At 45.2% G+C, this 18007-nt stretch overlaps 1 protein-coding gene across 1 annotated transcript in view; it reads left to right on the top strand.

Annotated features, from left to right (window-relative positions):
• The window catches only part of TELO2 (telomere maintenance 2), a 659928-nt gene that overhangs the window by 345624 nt on the left and 296297 nt on the right, over positions 1–18007 (top strand). The window contains exon 11 of the mRNA XM_078662940.1: positions 13311–13394. Coding sequence (XP_078519066.1) covers positions 13311–13394 — 84 coding nt within the window. The remainder of the gene's footprint in view (positions 1–13310; positions 13395–18007) is intronic.

The following is an 18007-nucleotide window of genomic DNA, read 5'->3' as shown; positions in this document are numbered from 1 at the left end:
ACACCCAATATCCGTCGCCTAGTTTGATGCGAATCCTGGTGTTAGAGTACCGCTGGATGATTGATTCCATGAACTATGGGGGATCCCCTAGGTCTTTAATTTGGACCTGAGTGCCCCCCTTCGTACGCGGTCACATGCTGCTTTGAAACAGCAGTGCAACAGAGAATTTGAGGAGATTGCTTTGTCCTGGAAAATTGTGATTGCTAGCAGGTTGGGCAGCGTTCCTGATTGTTTGATGAACCCAGTTTGGTGTTTTGGGATGAGGTTCTTCGACTCCACCCACAGCCGTAGATCCTCAAGGGGCAGGCTGCCATGAAACTTAGCGTTATTGTCAAGAAGCGCTATTAATCTATAATTACCCGGATCAGATCTGGAGCCCCCTGTATGAAATGGTTGAAGTATGGCCCCACGCCACGAGTCGAGGATTGTTGAGCTCCTTTGACAGTGGTCAAGCAATGGAGAAAGTCTTTTTGCCCAGAATGGTATATCAGTCAGTCAAAAATCTTTATTCGATAAAAAAGGCACGGTACATGAAGAAATACACATATTATACAATGTTAAAAATATACATCTTTAAATTTAAAAACCGCATATCATAGTTTGATAAAAGACAAAGCAAAAGAATAAAACAAATTTAAGATCATCACTAAATTCATAAAAAGATATGTCATAAAATATTTAAAAATCATCATCATACCGCCATCAACCTAGTTCCTGATATATGGTAGTATTTAACTAATAAAGTGCTAGATGCAAAACTTCACAACAATGTTGCCAATCTCTCATTCTCCATGAGTCTTTTCTTGGTGTGCACCGCACACACCAAATAGTTGGCTACGTGAAAGACAATACTGGGATGATTTAACAGCTGCAAATAAAGAAGTGCTGGTCTTACTTGCAGAAACCCTGCCTTTTTTAAGATTGGCACAAGATACTTCCTCCTTTCCACTGTAAAGTGACCACAGAACATGATAAAATGTATAGTATCTTGGATAGAGAAGCTATCACAAGAACAAGGTGGAAATTCATCAGGTTTACACCAAGTTGTATACTGACCTAATATCAGGTGAATCATATTGAAGCGGAAGCGAGTTAATAAAAACCTATGAAAGGAGCGGTTAACCAGGGTAAGATAAAATTCAGGGCCTGGAAAGGTTGCAACCAAAATGTGTGCTCTAACCAAAGGTTTTATCAGCTCCTTTTCCTCTCTTAATAAGGACAGCCTCTTAAGCATATCACTTTTGGTTCTAACGATATCAGTCCGGGATATAGACTCCGGTGAGGAAAAGAGGTTAGGTCGACCCAGAGCGCTAAAGCCATTTTTAACGTAGGTTAACCACTTGATTTTATGGACGTTGTCAAGTAAAAGACAGTCTTTCAAAATGGCCTGATTTAAAGATAGTTCACTATTAAGCCACATTTTAAGCCACATGATTAAAGGGGCCACTCGAATTTTGTCTGCTATAAAATCGGCCCCCAGTTCAGAATGAACCGAATAAGATGGTGTGGACTGAGGTACAGACAAAACTGATCTAAAAAATTTATTTTCAGAAGCCTGAAGACAGTCTATCGATCCATATCCCCATAGTGAACAGCCATAGGTTGCAACAGACACGCACTTGGCGTTGTAGATGGTCATAAGGGCTGGGACTGGCCTAGCCCCCAGCCTTCTGCTGAAACTCAAAATGGCAGAAGATGTTCTTACTAGGGCACTATTTCTGTTTCTTATTTGGGGGCACCAACTCCCCTTATCTTCAAACGTGACTCCTAAATACGAGAAAGTCGATACTCTTTGCATTTCTGCTTTGCTACAATAGAAGGTTTTAACTTTCTTGCAGCGTGAGCCTTTACCCACCATCATAATTTGTGATTTTTTGGCATTTATTTTGAGATCTAATGAGGTCATAAAAAGCCCAAATGCGTCTAGTAACCGCTGAAGTCCCAGTCCTGTGCGGGACAAAAGCACCGCGTCATCCGCATACAGGAGGACAGGAACACGGGTCTCCCCTATACGCGGTATGTCTGGTGTTGCTGTCTTTAACTCGGATTCAAGGGCATTGATATAAACTGTGAAGAGCAGGGGTGCCAAAATGCACCCCTGTCTCACCCCTCTTTTGGACTTGAAATGACTAGTACGTCGCCCCCCTGGATCAACCCTGACGGAAGCCTGGAGGTCTGAGTGGAGATCGGCGAGAAGGTTTACAAGTGCTCGATCAAGACCCAGATCTGCAAGAATGTGCCACAATTTAGTACGATTCACGAGATCAAAGGCCGAAGATAAGTTCATGAACCCTAAATATAACGACCCATCTTTTGCCCTGGTGTATTTATCCACTAACATCTGCAGATTAAGGCACTGGTCCATGGTACCCCGTTTAGTTCTAAAACCGTACTGCAGGTTGGATAAGACCCCTCTATCGTCAAGCCATGTCTGGAGTCTAAGTAGGATGACCCTGCCCAAATTTTTTACTGATGAATCAATAAGAGATATCGGGCGATAACATGCCGGATCTACCCTACTTCCCTTCTTAAATACGGGAATAATTACAGACTCCTTCCAGGATGCCGGAATACTGTATCTAGTTATGGCATTAAAAACACCACACAACACCCTCGACCAAAACTTTGGGTCCATTTTAAAGAAGTCAGCAGGGACTCCATCCGGCCCGGGGGCTTTGTTTTTTAAGGTCTGATCGATGGCCTTCTCCACCTCAGAGGCCTCAAAAACAACACCCTGCACCTCCTGAGAAACAGAAAGACCATCTGACAGATCTTCAACTAAGTTGCTCGAATATATTGCCTCAAAGTGATCAATCCAATCACAATCCTGGATATTTAATTCAAGGGAAGCTTGATCCTTATCTGAAAAAAAGGGCTGATTGACTACCCTCCAGAAGTCAGCACTATTTTTAGCATCTCAGGATCAGACAGTTGTGACCAGGCAGTTTCCCTAATCTCCTTCTTCCTGTTTTCTAAGGCTTTTTTATATAAAGATCTTAATGTAGTTATTAGTGGGCGGTCTTTAGGGACAGCTTTAAGGGCCTTAAGCAGAACAGTGAGAGCTCTTGAACAAGCATGATCAAACCATTTTTTCTCCCTTGGCTTAGACTGTTTTTTCTTATTTGTCAGGCTGATGTCAATGGTTTTACAGATATTACCAAAGGCAGACATAACTTGAGGATTTGATGCCCTTGTATCTAAACATGTTAGCACGTCATTTTCAGTGCTATCAAGGACAGCGTGAAGAACATCCTCAGGGACAACAGAAGACCACTTCAATCTGCGACCCTGGTCCTTTAGCACCACATCTTGACTTCTATTCCCCCCTAACCCACTCTGGTTAAAAAAGGCACTTGACAACAACTCCGCTACTACAGGGTTATGGTCGCTAAATACTGAGACCATAGTACCATAGTGAACCACCCTCTCTAAAATCTGATAAGACATAAATATATAGTCAATTACAGTACCGTTGCCATTACCTTTAAAGGTAGGAGTTCTACTATCAAATTCCCCGCAACTAGATTCATACAGATTCCAAGCATTCAAGTAAGATTCAAGGGTCTCCCCCCTAGTAGAATGCTCAAAGTGTGTTAATAGTGAGTGCGAAGGCCCCTCTTCTGAGGGATCTGTGCATGACTGATTGCAGGGATGAATGTTAAAATCACCTAAAAGAATAACTTCGAACTCTTTTACCTTGGTTCTATAGACTGACAAAAAAGATTCAATGATATTCAAATTCTGCCTAGTGTCATCGTTAGGACTAGAAGTATAGAAATTAATAAACAAAATGTTTGAAAAAGAGGGAGGATTAAATTCGACAATCAAACAGTTTTGGGAGCCGGAATTGTGTTGTGTTAACACCCCTTTTAAAGACGATTTAAACAAAATTAACAAGCCCCCCCTTGGTCTGCCTGCCCCTCCTCTAGTAGCAGGTACAGAAAAATGTGTATAACCATCCAAAGAGAAACTGTTCGTTAAGTCCCAGGTTTCCTGGAATGCAAGAATATCAAAGGTTTTCAGTAGTTTAGTCCATTCATCGATCCCTACCTTGGCCCTAATACCGGCAATGTTCCAGGTCATTATCCGACAGTATTCATTTGAGGAACCCTCATTGGTGGACAGTCAATCATTTTCACTTAAAGATGATAGAGGGGCAAACCGGTTAAACAAGGGCAAAATTGGAAGTGATTGTGAATTAGGCCTACACAGATTATAGCAATATGAGTCCATATTCACAGATGGTTGGTGTTCTTGGGGCATCCCAGGGAAAAAGGCCTGCCTGTTTGAGGGGTAAGTAGGGGTCTGATGACCAACATAAGAATTAGGAGTAGGAGTCATGTTCAGATGGTTATAAAAATACCCCAACGGGCGCTCACTTATATTGTCCTCGGTGACCGGTAAGGAGGCCGCCCTTAACAAGACAGTTGCGACGTGCTGCGGGTGTCTTAAATTTACAATAACACAGTCGCCTCTGCATGATTTTCTTGAGGTGCCAATCCAGTCAACCCTGCGCACTGACAATATGCCATTACAAAAAGCGGTGGGAAACCCACAGTATTTATTTAGCCAAGCAATGACTTTATTGCCTAGAGAGCTGGTCAACTCATCCTGTGCTTCAAAAGAGTTTGGGTCTACTGGCGGGACATTTGTTAAGACCACTGTGTATGGTGCACAATCAGGGGGTAAATTAACTACAGGTTTTTTCCTCCCCATTATCCCCCCCAAATTATTATCGCCTGTCTTATTAGCGGCTATTTTCTTCTGTAAGATAGGAGCTATGGTATCAGGCTTTGACAGAGGTTGGGCAGAACTTACACAGATAGCAGGTTGACCCGTGGATGTACCTTTGACCCCCTTGCCAGAGACCGCTGCCGTGGCAGCTATTACTGGTCCAATAATCTGGGGCAGTTTAGTCCGTGACAAATGTGTGGACAAGAGGCACCCAAGTCTAGAAACCTCCTTAGAGACTTGGTCTAGTTTGTAATCAACCCCCTTCCTGGTTGCTACGGCGCCCTCAGAAGTATCACTCTGATTTGCATTTGTACTATTTTCAGTGATCGCTTGAGCTGGTGGGGATAGGAGTGTGCTTAATCTGGCTACCTCTTTTGTCACCATATCTACTTTTGCTATTAGGGGTTTAATCATTAACTCCATTTTAGTGGTCAGCATGTCTGCGAATAGCTGAAAATGATCATTATTCACAGCTTCGTAACCCCCCTCAGTACTATCATCAATCATTACCTCCGCCCGAGCAGGCTGAGAGGTTGCAGTTTTCTTGGTTTTACGTTGCCCCCCACGCTTATTAATCAGTCTTCTACAAGCCCTAACTGGGCGGCGGGTCAAGGATGGAACAGCAGTGGGAGAAGATGACAGTACATCATTGCTATCAGGAATGTCCGCCGAAGTAGAAGCAGTGTCAAAATCTAATAGTACAAGGTGAGAAACAGATGGGGCGCCCTCATTCACATTATCAATGTCAATGTTGTCTACAGCAAGACTGTGGGCGAGGCAGGGGGGCTAATCCGGCTGAGCGACAGACGACGATCAGAATTTATCTTTGTGACCATCTTGACCATATAATTGTCCAAAGTCCCGACTAGGGCAGGAGTTTTAGCAGAGCGCAATTTTGCCATTTACTCAATAGACAGGATCAATATGAAAGAATGAATAGACGAGATGTTAGGCACTCACTGCAAGATGATTGAATCCGAAGGCCAGACTGCCAGGGGTCGTGGCCCTGCCCTGCCTCCTCCTGCCCCAGACGGCCACAGACGGTCCCGCCCTTCTCCCGGGCTTCTCCCGGGCGCACCCGCGCGCGTCCCGCGGGACGAGGGGGCGTGGACTCCTTTATGCGCCTCCCGGCGCTTCCTGAGTGCGGCGGCGGCCTCCTTGCCGCGATGGGGCTGCTGGGGGATGTAGTTGCGTCCCCCCGACGGAGCCAAGCCCGGCCAGGAGCACCCACAGCAAGGGACAAACAGCGGAGCCAAGCCCGGCCGAGGACAAACAGCGGAGCAAAGCCCGGCCGTGAGCAGCCACAGGTAATTCAATTGCGCCTCCCACTGGACTCAGCGTCGTGGACTCCTTTATGCGCCTCCCGGCGCTTCCTGAATGCGGCGGCGGCGTCCTTGCCGCGATGGGGCTGCTGGGGGATGTAGTTGCGTCCCCCCGGCGGAGCCAAGCCCGGCCAGGAGCACCCACACAAGGGACAAACAGCGGAGCCAAACCCGGCCGAGGACAAACAGCGGAGCAAAGCCCGGCCGTGAGCAGCCACAGGTAATTCAATTGCGTCTCCCACTGGACTCAGCATCGTGGACTCCTTTATGCGCCTCCCGGCGCTTCCTGAATACGGCGGCGGCGTCCTTGCCGCGATGGGGCTGCTGGGGGATGTAGTTGCGCCACCCGGCGGAGCCAAGCCCGGCCAGGAGCACCCACAGCAAGGGACAAACAGCGGAGCCAAGCCCGTCCGAAGAAAAACAGAACAGCAAAGCCCGGCTGTGAGCAGCCACAGATAATTCAATTGCGCCTCCCTGGTATATCTTGCTTGAAAAGAGCTTGGGGAAGGCTGTTAGGCCCGGGTGCCCCATCTGTTCTGACCTCGATATTACGTGTCCAGCCGCTTTGCCAGAAATGCCATGTCCATGACATAACAAAACAGATGGTTTTGATTTTGAAAGGCAGCATGGGTGGTAGATGTTTCTGGGTTTTGGAATCCACCATACAACTCTGGGTCAACATACCCGCTTGCCGTGAAGTGCCCAGAGTGAAAGGATGTCCATTCTTGCTTGCTGATGTTCACACAACTGAACCTGCTGGATGTGTTCAGCTGCCTGTTGACCATAGAATAAAAGTTACTGTAGTTTGTTTTCTTACTCTTGTATAAGAGAGTTGCCCAGAAATGATTAAGGCATCTTAGTTTCACCACATGAATGCCGATAACTTTTCTGGGCTAACTTGAATACTCCATTTAACTCCTTGGATCTGGGGTTCTTTCAGACTCTCCTCATTGCCTTGTTGCGGGCTTTCTTTAGACGCTGAATGGTTGTCGACGCAATGGCTGGTTTAGTGGGGCAGAGCCGGCAGCCTGGACGCAGCAATTTTGCAAGGAGCAGAGTGGTGAGGCGTATCGATGCAGTGATTGGTGATTGTGTGCTTAGATTTGTTTCCGCAGCTGATTTAGTGCATTCAACCTTGATGTCACCTCTGATGGCTTCACTCCATTTCAGGCGCTTTAGGTTCTCAGTGTGTGTCCCTTTGTGGGTTATGGTGGCCCGGCCTAATGAGACAGATCTGAATTTACTGTGATGATTTGTGGGCAATGGTTGCTTTCGGTGTGCGGAACAATACTGAAACTTTTCTATTATTTCTATGTGCATATGGTGTAATCTAGATAGGAGCTCCTTTTTCCAACAGTTGTTGACCAGTTTGGTGGTATATCTTAAGGCAGCCTACGGTACTTTGAAGCCCACGCTGTTAAGTTGCGGGATTAGGGACTCTCCTAGTGGGCACCGTTGGAAACCCCTCGGTCTAGTTTGCTTGATGATGTTCATAGGGATACCCAAGGAGATCTCGTCTAGACCCTCCTAATGAATTTTACAAGGTCAGGATCAAACGGTTTAGGTTTACTGAAGCATTTATGGGCAGGCCGCCCTTTGATCTCCCAAACCTGTGCTCTTCCTGGGCTGGCTTCCATGCTGAATGAATCCCATGAATGGACGGTTTTGCTTGGCCCATGTTTCCTGCAGAACTATTATATCATGCCCTTTAAAGAAATCTTTTAGGTTTGAAGACTGTAATTTCTGCGGTAGGCCATTAATATTCCATGAAGAGATAGTTAGTGCGAGTGACGAGGAATGCATTGTTGTCTGCCGATTCATTCAGATGGAGCTTCCATATGCCAGGACCGAGGGTAAAAAGTTCCAGCGGTCTCCTGAGGGTTCAATAGTTGTTGCTCTAGATTTGCTACTTTTTTTGATTGTACGCCCTAGGGCGTTTTTCAAAAAGGAGTTTCGGCTCTCTCCTGAGGGTGTCCGGGACCTGGAGTTTTTCCAGTACTGTTCGATAGCCAGTAGTTTTAAAGGGGCTGATCTTAATGCCCCATGATTGAGATGCCTCAGATCTGGAGACAACTAACTGCACGGTGACTGGTGAGACGAAAGTCGCTTATGTAGTTTCTATTGTATGAGAGCTCCTTGGGGGGAGAAACTCAATTGATGCAATGTTTTGTGAGTTCAGGTCACTTAACTCTGGGAAGGCCTTCAATAACCTTAAAATGTTCACCCTGTTTAAGATGTCATAGCCTTCGAGTGGTATTCTGGGCTAAACAACAATTTTGTATCTAATGATTGCGAGATTGCGTGAACTTGACCCGAAGGTATCGGGTATCAGAGCACTTTACATAGCACCAGTTGCGTTACATGAGAACATGTTCATTTTTGTTTGTCACGGGGAGATTAAGTGATTTGCCCAGAATCATAGGATGTTCAGCATCATTGGCGAGACTTGAACCCAGTTCCCCAGATTCGAGGTCGCCCGCCTTAGTAGTTAGACCAACTCCTCTCCCCTAGGAGAACAGAATGTCCTGATTAGGTTATTGGTTGCCTTGACGAATTTGAAAGAGCTGCCCAGTGGGCCTGATCGGATAGTCTTTCTAATGGGGGCTGGTTCTGAGTAAGGATTTGAAAGTTGCAAATACCTTGTTATCACCACACGGAGGGAGTCCTTCTTGACCTCAGTTGGGGGTCATGTTTAGCCAGTGCAGGGGGCCTGGATTGGTCAGCGGAAGGACTATGATTTCTCAACAGTCCATGCGTGTTCGGATCCACCTGGGGATCGTTGCTGCTTCTGAACCTGTGCCAGGTCAGCTCGGAGACTGACCAGGCATATTACCAGGAGGACTGTCTAAAGCTATATGGGGGTTGACGGGCACTTGACCCTCAGTGAAGAACGGACTTGGTTTGTGTAGTGACATATTGAGGGCACTTTTCATGTAGTTGAGCAAGCCCTTCTCTTGGCTTTGCAAACAACGGAAACAGGTTGCGAGTGGTGGTGGAGATGCAACTTATCTTGTTTTGTTTTGTGCTGAGTCTTTTCCTCTCTTTCTTACTGAGGGGACATGTCTGCTGGAGGTCATCTGACCCAATGTTTTAAAGGGCAGTCTGAGCCTCTTGACTTGAGCTTATTGATTGCAGATGTGTATGTGTGGGCAAATCTACACATGGACGAGGGTTAGCAACCTTAGTAGTCGCAAATGAGCTCATCACTGGCCAGGGGACTTCCGGTTCTGTATTGGAGATGATGGACACAATGTGCATGTCTGCGATTTGAGTTTCACAAGCTGCGAGGGTTTGCGAGGGACTTACTGGAGAGGTTTGATGCTGTTCTCTGGGGCCGTCCATCAGTGCCTTGATTTCTGACAAGATGGTGTTGGGTAAGGTCAGAAGTGTCACCAGACTGCCTTTATTAGGAGAGCAACAACACACCGACTGCATATAGTTTGCAGCAGATTGTGCTCTGAACATCACTTTGTTTAGACATGTTGTCAATCCCTGCTTTAAGACAGCCTGTGAATTCAGAAGATACACTTGAAGGTCCAAGTTGTCTGATTTGTAATTTAGTGCGGATGCAGTGAATTGAAGTGTGAGGAGTAGTTGCGTCCAGATTGCCATTGGAATGGCAGTGCTCATTTCTGCAGCTATTTTGGCTTTGCGAAGGTGGGCTACGGATTGAGTCTGTAATTTGAAGTGACAATTCCAGGAGGGATCGGTCGTTTAGCTCCAAGCCATCGTATCTAAAGTCGGTGCTTCCTGAGCCCTCTGGGAAAATTGCTCTTGCTGCTGAAAATGAAATTATGTTCCTTGGTGGTGGCTAGGACCATTGTGGTGCTGGAGGACTAAAGGGGCAGTGTACACATGTGTCCAGGGTTGAATCAGGACGAGAATTGTTTGCCAGTTTTAAGCAAACTCTGAGTTGGAGATCTGGCTCCTCACAATTAGGGGAAGATGTAATTGTTTTGTGCGGCGACTCATGAAGCTGGACTACTCTGGGAGATTCAGTCAGCTGGGCACATGCTCCAGCAACTGGTGGGAGGCTGCAAGGTGGTTCTGATGCCCGTGGAGATGGTTTGTGGTCTGTCCACTGATTGCAGGTCATTAAGATCGAGTTGGCGTCGGAGTTCTTGGGTAATACCATCTCAACTTTGACCTCATCAGCCACTGAACTTAGGATTACATTGCTGTCCTAGGTGTGTCCCGTTGGTGTACAGGGTGTACTAAAGCCTGAAATTGTAATTGCATGGGCCCTTCCATCATCTGTTCTGGACTACCTAAAGTGGTAAGGGCGCCTTTGCTTCTTGTCGGAGCACCTAGGCTGACAACCATAGCAGGCTTTTTGAACAAGTCCAATAAGGTTGTGACACGGGGCCAGCGGGGCCCAACTGATCTTCTTGTGTTTGATAAGGCTGCCCGGGGAGATTCAAGGACAGTCAATGATTCAGGATGCTTGTTCACCCCAGTAGCGGCACTGAGAACAGATGCCTGAAAAGATTTCGGTGGTGTGGCACGTTGTTGGGTGGGCTCCATGGCCGAGATGTGGGTTACCCATTCACCTGAGCAGAACCTGCACTGCTTTCCTTGTTCTTCCTGCGTCTTGAGCGCACTGCTGGCTCCTTTCGCATCTGACCCATCCTCATTGAATGCCCGCCTGAGCACTGGCCCACAAAGGGCCCCACAGGAGAGAACCTCTACTAGCACCGCCTCATCTCCCCTCGATGTTGCTGTCCTTCGACTGGATGCTGGGGAGGACCATGAGCATGCAGTGTTAAAAGGCCCTGGAGGTGTTAGCTTGTTTTTGAAACTTTATAAGGAAGGATAATGCAGTTTAAAGTCGCTCAGCTGCTCACTTTCTTCCCATAGAATGACTAGACCAGTGACACACACATTGGGGGAGACAGGACTCTTACTCTAATTCCTCTTGACATCCGCTGTGAGCGTAAGTCCTGTGCCTTCGGCACTTTTTTAAAATTAAGTTATAAAAATTAAAATTAGAATAAGAATTGATAGTGTGGCTCTTCACAGGGCACTGCTTGGCTCAAAGGCTGTAATTGGGGCTGGATAAAACCAGAGGAGGCGAGGGAGCACCACTGATGAAACACTGGGGAGAATGCAGAGGGCGAGCGCACACTGGCTGCAAGCCGCACCCGATCCTGGTCGGGCTGCTCCCGCGGACCAGGGGCTCTAACCAGTTGTAGCAGACCCTAGACCCGCTACACTCGGCCAGCGCTGCCCAGATCTCCTTACCAAACTTGTGGGTGCTGTGACATGTGCTTATTGTATCTCTTTTCCTTGGTCCGCCCGTACCGTAGTCTACTCATTGTTAGCAACAACAGCGTGTAGGGAACGCTTTGGGCCCGGTCTGTGATGCCAGGCTCGGTGCGGGGCGCTTTAGAATCAATCGTTTTTATTGAGCAGTATAATGGCACATAACACAGCTCAGCTGCCTACATCGGGGCGCTTTAGAGGCGTGTGTGGGTGCCTGCGGGGGATGAGCACAGAGCGAGTGAGAACTGGTAGAGACAGGCAGGGGTCATAGCGAGAGCTGGTTTCACTGCTCTAGGCTCCTGCAACCAGCTTGCCAGTTCAGTTTAACTCTGCAAACCTCCTGCTTCCACTTCTGCTCCTGCTCCCGCAGCAGCTACACGTTCCTCCTCCTCGTGTGCAATCACATAGTGTAGCGTAAGCCATCTCCAGAGTAGACAGAAGTTTGCACTGATCATAATGTTATCAACTTTGGCATCTCTCTATTATCCAGACCGAATAGGTCTATCTAGTATGCATTGACACTAGGATAGCGCTTATTAAAATTGTTCTGTATCCTGGTAGCCAATTTTAAAAGTGCACCTTTCCTTTTTTCAAATTCACTTATATGCACTGCAATTATCATCAGCACCCCCTCTAAATAAGAATTTGATCTCATTGTTCTTTGGGATCTGAGCCCATTTTAACTTGGCCACTAATTAACTCATCTTGAGCTTCCTTCTGATGTTGAGAAGGGTGCAGCCCTTGGTTGCACTAGGATTTGCAATCAAGAGGATATCCCAGATGATGAGAAATGCCACCATGGTGAGCTGATGGGATTTTATTCTTGCTGTGAACAGTTATCTTTCTGACCTAGACACACTAGCTTTTTGCTGTCCTTATTTTTCTGTTTTCAGACCAGTAGTTTCTTTGGTTGTTTTATACTGTCTAGTATGCACCTATTTTGTAGAATTTGCTTACAACTGCACTGCTAAATTGTGCAATATAAAAAAAATCTGCTTAATTATTTTGAGCCAGATACAAGTCCCGGCAGATCGTAAATATTAGGTGCAAGTTCTGCACCAACTTTTGCAGCCTGGCTGTGATTTTACCATGCAACCTTTGTAGTTTGCATCATCAAAATGTCCATTGACAGGGGTCACAGAATGATTACCTAATCAATAACTGTGAGACAGCTTGCTATTTGCGACCCCCCTTCGATTGTCTATGGCCTGCAAGGGATTTCAGACCTGCATCCATGCGTTGGCTTTCTCAAACAAGATGTTTTTATTTTTTATTTCTAAGCAGGCCATGTTCCTAAAAGAAACTTGTCCTGTTTAAAAAAAATGGGTCCCGTTTCATAAACTTCAGGCAGAGGATGGGGGGAAGGAGTGGGGGTGGAACCGGCAGTGGTCTCCTGTTCCCCTTAAGACTACCCAGCACTGTTCCCAAAGGGACAGCTTCTCATTTGCAAGTCAGTTACCATTCCTTTGAGTTGTATGTAACTTTCCAGTGGTTTGTGACAGGAATTGCTGTCACAAACCATGCAAATTGCCATTATTAGAGAATACCCCATTCCTGTCTCCTTCTATTTGCGATTCAGAATGATTTTTAAAACCCTTTTTATGAGTCAGAAAGAGATGCCTGACTCACAAAAGGGAATTAGCACACAGCCAGCCACTATTTTGCCATCTCAAACCCTGTGATTTTGCAAACCGCAGGGTTGGTGACCACAAAACAGTTGTGTATATCTGGCCATTTGTGACTTGATGTTTCCTGGAGTGAACATGTGGTGGACCAGCAGTAGGAGATTAAGAACAGCTTGTATGTGTTCTTAACCTCTATATGGTGATCATTGAACATGTAGAATAATGACAATAACATAATGACACCAGCGTCAGATTTTCACTTGGTTACGGTGGTTAAGGTGGAGGAATGGGTAGGTGGGTGGTGTTATTAGCAAACTCACCCTGTTGATTTATAGCTCCTCATGTCCTCGTGTTTTGTCTCCACCAGGAAGGAATGGGCTCTGAGTGATGCAGTGAAGTCACCCACAGCTACTGAGAAACGTCCTGAGTTATCGGATTCTGATCTGGATAGGTATGTACTTAAAACTTGTGTGCTGGTCTAGGAACAATGAAATGTGGTAAGACCAATAATCATAGTATTGTTTTAATGTAAACATTTACCTCTGCAATTTTGTCTTTCTAACACACTGTAAATACCAGGCATTATTATGACCACATTGTATGGCTGCCATTTCATTAATCTCAGGAAAGATGAAATACTACGTTGACTTTTCTGGAATTCTGACTTAGGACTTGCAAATGACTTGGATGTGGTCAGCAACCACTTATCTTACCTAAGTCTCTAAGCTGTAAAAGTGGCATTTGTAAGGGTGGGTGGTTTCAGGGCCATCGTAATTTAGACAGTTACTCTGAAAATGAACTTTATGTTCAGTTCATGAAAATAGTGATGCATCAGCCACTTGAGTATCTCCTTAGGCTCCCACCTTAGCTCTGTGAGTTATTTTGAATGAGTGCTGACAGTAGAGGAGAGCTGGTGGAGGAACATGGATAGTAATGCCTGGAAATGAACTGATTTGTGAGGATCCAGACTCTGCGAGCTGTTGCCATTGCAGCTTGGTTCTTAAATGGATGATCTGATTGGTATTAACCAGAGTTAATTAATGCTCCCAGATCAGTGAGATACAGCAGAGCAGGTTTCTTGAAACTTGGTTGGCATTGATGTCAGAAATTTGGATGGAATTCAACTACCACTCTCCCCCTACCCTGCCTTCTAAACCTTGGTGGTTTTGCCTGCCTTGCTACATTGCAGCCTGGTCCTCCTTGGTAGTCTTTCCACAGCTCTGTGGATGAACAAGTCTGCTGGAAGCAAGTGGAATGCCAAACCTGGTCTGGGAGATGCTGCAGCAGCCTACTAGTGCACCCCTAAAGAGTGTTTGAAGGTTTCCCATCAATCGCCTTGCCCTGAAGGGACACTACAGTGTTGAATGGTATGAGAGCCGAGTGACTGATCCCAGGAGGGAGGGAGTAAATGAATAGGCTCTAAATGTTTTTTGTGAACAACACTCCGCTTTCAGTGACTCGCAACCCCTGGGTGAACAGGGGACTTGCCAGAGTGGATGCTCACCAGAGCTGTACAGTAATCTTACTAGCATGCTTATGCCATAGGATTCTGCAGCCAATTTACACCACAAGGCTCCTTTCCCACAAGAGGCTCAATGAGGTAGGGATTTGCCTGTGTGCAGAACACCACTGTTCCAGAGCCTGGTCAAGGGGGTGGTGCTCCCTGTTTGATAAACGATCCATATGACTACAATATAGACTGCAGGCATGATGGTGAACCCAGAGTAGCTGCATACAGTCTACCCTGGATAAGCTGTTTAAAAGGTGATGTGATAAACCTTAGGGAACAACAGCTGAGTCCTATACATTCCCTCCTGTCATTCTTAGTACCTTCAACACTGGGTTAGCCTTCATGGGAAAAGCTGTCTATTGTCCCCACAAATTACCTTCTACAACATACTTTGAATGTGCTCTTCCTATTGATCTTTCAGTCCAAAGCATCCAGCTAGGGCATCTCACTCCCGTCCAAAATATTAAACATGTTGCAGTGAATATAGCCTCCAAAAGGCCATAGAAGCTCTTTAAAGAAGAAAAAGGACCTTCATGCCAAGAGGCATAAGAAACCTGTTGCAAAGAAATTCAATTCTGGTGCCCCAGCAGAAGTTGTCACTTGAGCCTTTTGGAACCCCCCTTAGTTTTGCTCTGGTATCAATTGGCTACATCCTCAGCTAAGAGAATCAGATATTTTCTTAACATCGCAAAGCGATAACAATTAGGACAGTGATTAAGAGGCAAGCAATGAATTCGGCAGTTTCGAAGACAGACTTTGAGGGAAGAGTAGCAATCTCTCAGTAATTCTTTTCAAATAAGCTGGTCTATAGCTTCGGGCATTGTGACAGATGTCCTGACCTTCCCTTGGGATGTATAACATTAGCAAGGCAGTGTAGAGACAACTTTGGAAGCATCACAACCCACTAGTGGAAGCAGCATGTCAGGATATACAATTTTTTTTTGTAATTCTATTTATACAACATTTGCTCAGTTTAATTGGACATTTCCATTTCAGGATATACAATCTCATACAGGTTCAAGAGGGAAAAAAGGAAATGTTGTATAGGAACTTAATTGCAACACCTCAATTCGGTAATCTGTGAGGAAGATCCAGCGGGAGATGAGTAAGATCTCTTCTAGATTCTCAGGGCTGGTAGGAAGATTTGTTGGAGCAGAAGATGTACCTTTTCATTCACAATTTTTGAAACACACACCTCAAAAGCAGGTGAATAATGTTAAATCAAAAATTAAGGACTTGGAGAACCAGCAAAGGAAAAACAACCTGTGAAAAGTTGTTAATGGAGAGGTTGTCAACGGGATTGACCTCAAGAAGTTCATAATCTGTTTACCGGCTAAAGTATTTCCTGACTGGTAGGACTGGGATTTTGAAAAGGAGATGCATTGTGCTTGCTTCTTCCCCTTTCAAGCTACCAAATATCTAATTAAGCCTCAAATCTACATGATCAACATTGTCAGTGTTGCATTAAAAGAGGAGTTCTCCTAAGATTCTTACGCAAACATCTCACTACAATGGATGATAACAGCTTCGTAGTGGATCTGGAGAGGTACCAGCTGGTCTGTTATGAACAAGCAAGACGTATTTGAATGAGTTCAAGGAACTAGGGTTGGAATCAGTTATCAAGAACCATTACGCTCTGCTTACATTTACAAGGCTAGAATACAATATACCTAACTGAGAAAATGGTTATGGATAAATTTGGAACAACGCAATCTCCATGTTGGATGATTCCACGTGCAGTTGCAACCAGTTATCCTGGGATCCACTTAACATGCAAATGTGATTTCTCGTATTGTTTCAACAGTCTATCCCTCACTATGGACAATGTACGAGTCTGATTTTATTGAAAATAGTTTTTGTTCTTTTCAGCCTTTATCTTTTGAAAACACTACTCCCTTTCACAATTGTTTTCATCTGCTTTCTGCAGATCTTCTTGTTCAGTAGCTTTGTTAGACTGAAGGCAACAACTCCAATACACAGTTAGCTGACAAGGGTGATCTGCAACAAACTATGCTTTGTTGAGTTCACTGTGAAAAAATGTTGGGGTTGGATGGTGGATGGATAGTGTCTGGACGGGTGAAGAGTAGAAGGGTGAGAGACAAAGGTACTGGAATAGCAAAGACCTTAATAGCACGGGTAAGCAATACAAGACACATTGTGAAACATGGAACTTGTATCTTGAACATCCATGCTTGTAGGTGACATGGGTTGCACTGAAGGCCAGACAGAAAGTGGTCTGTGCCACTCCTGCTTTGCCACACCTCATTCTACCTTAATTAGTGCAGTTTGAATGAGAAATATGAGTAGCTAAATACAGCTGAATCACTTCAAAGCAGATATTTGGAGCTCGCCTGGTCAATCTTGATTTACGGTGACCACAACTGCCAGGCTTTGTTAGACTCCAAGTATCATTTGGATATTTTTCAGGACCTGGTGTGGTTGATTTTTGGCAGGTGCTGAACCCCTTAACTAGGAAGTATACCTTATAACCTATCCTTCACGGTCAGTACTCAAGAATAGCTCACATCCCTTTGGTCTACCATTCTTCTGCCTTAGTCCATCCAACTAACATTAGAGTAGGACATCAGCTGTTTCAGGAAAGTTCTAATTTAATACACCATGTGAAGTCTTTGGTTTTCCCTTGCTCCTTGTCTGTGTGGTAATCCTCGTGCTGCAGTGCATCAGATCAATTCCAATCCGCAAGTCACTGATTGGCAATATTGTTTTAGAGCACGCTCTTGACTCATTTGCAATATCCTATACTTGAATGTGGGACTCAACAGGTTCTGCATTGATGGCAGCAGTGCCAGAGAGTTCTGGGACATCTCGACACGACCATGACTTGGGCATGGGGAAGGAATGTCACTAGCTACTTATGACTCCTTTTTGTGGACAGTTTGGCAGTGATTGTCTCCTTCAGCCAAATACTTTATCCTGTTGTGGAAAATTGTCCACAGCGACAGGTGAGAACGTTTTTAATCCCCTTTGTGATGTTGACACTATGCACAACCATTATTCTCTTAGACTTATAATAACTTGGACTTCATACAGTTAATTTCTGGCCCCAATCATGTTAAAGGCCACAAGTTGGATTTTCATTGCACAATCAAACACTGTCTTCCCATCCTCTACCTCTCCTGTTTCTGTGATCATACCACCAGCAATCCAGCGAGCTTACTAGAATAGGGTATGGTAAAAACAACTCACCTGAGAGTTTCATTGGTGCCATATGAACTGCTTAACAAGTTTATGCACCGAGTATTTACAACATTGTCCCTCCTTGCATTGTTAGTCCGAGACATTCTACCCTTTTTGCTTCCTAGTTTTTGGCTGACTTTTGCTAAATCTGCATATAAGCAAGCAGAATAAAGCTTCTGGAGAACTGTTTTGTGGCCACTGGAACATCTAATGCAACATTACTTCATGACTAAAAAACCCTCTTCAGAAGACTCGTATTGTGTATTTATTATCAGTCAAGGGTGTGTAATGTGCATAATCTCAATAAGACAATCTTATGTATAGCTAAGGAACGCTTGAACATTTTCTGTGCTCAT

The sequence above is a fragment of the Lissotriton helveticus genome, chromosome 10, assembly GCF_964261635.1.
Source record: "Lissotriton helveticus chromosome 10, aLisHel1.1, whole genome shotgun sequence".
In the NCBI taxonomy this organism is placed as follows: domain Eukaryota; kingdom Metazoa; phylum Chordata; class Amphibia; order Caudata; family Salamandridae; genus Lissotriton; species Lissotriton helveticus.
The sequence above is the reverse complement of the archived record's forward strand: the minus strand, read 5'-3'. Positions and strand labels throughout refer to the sequence as shown.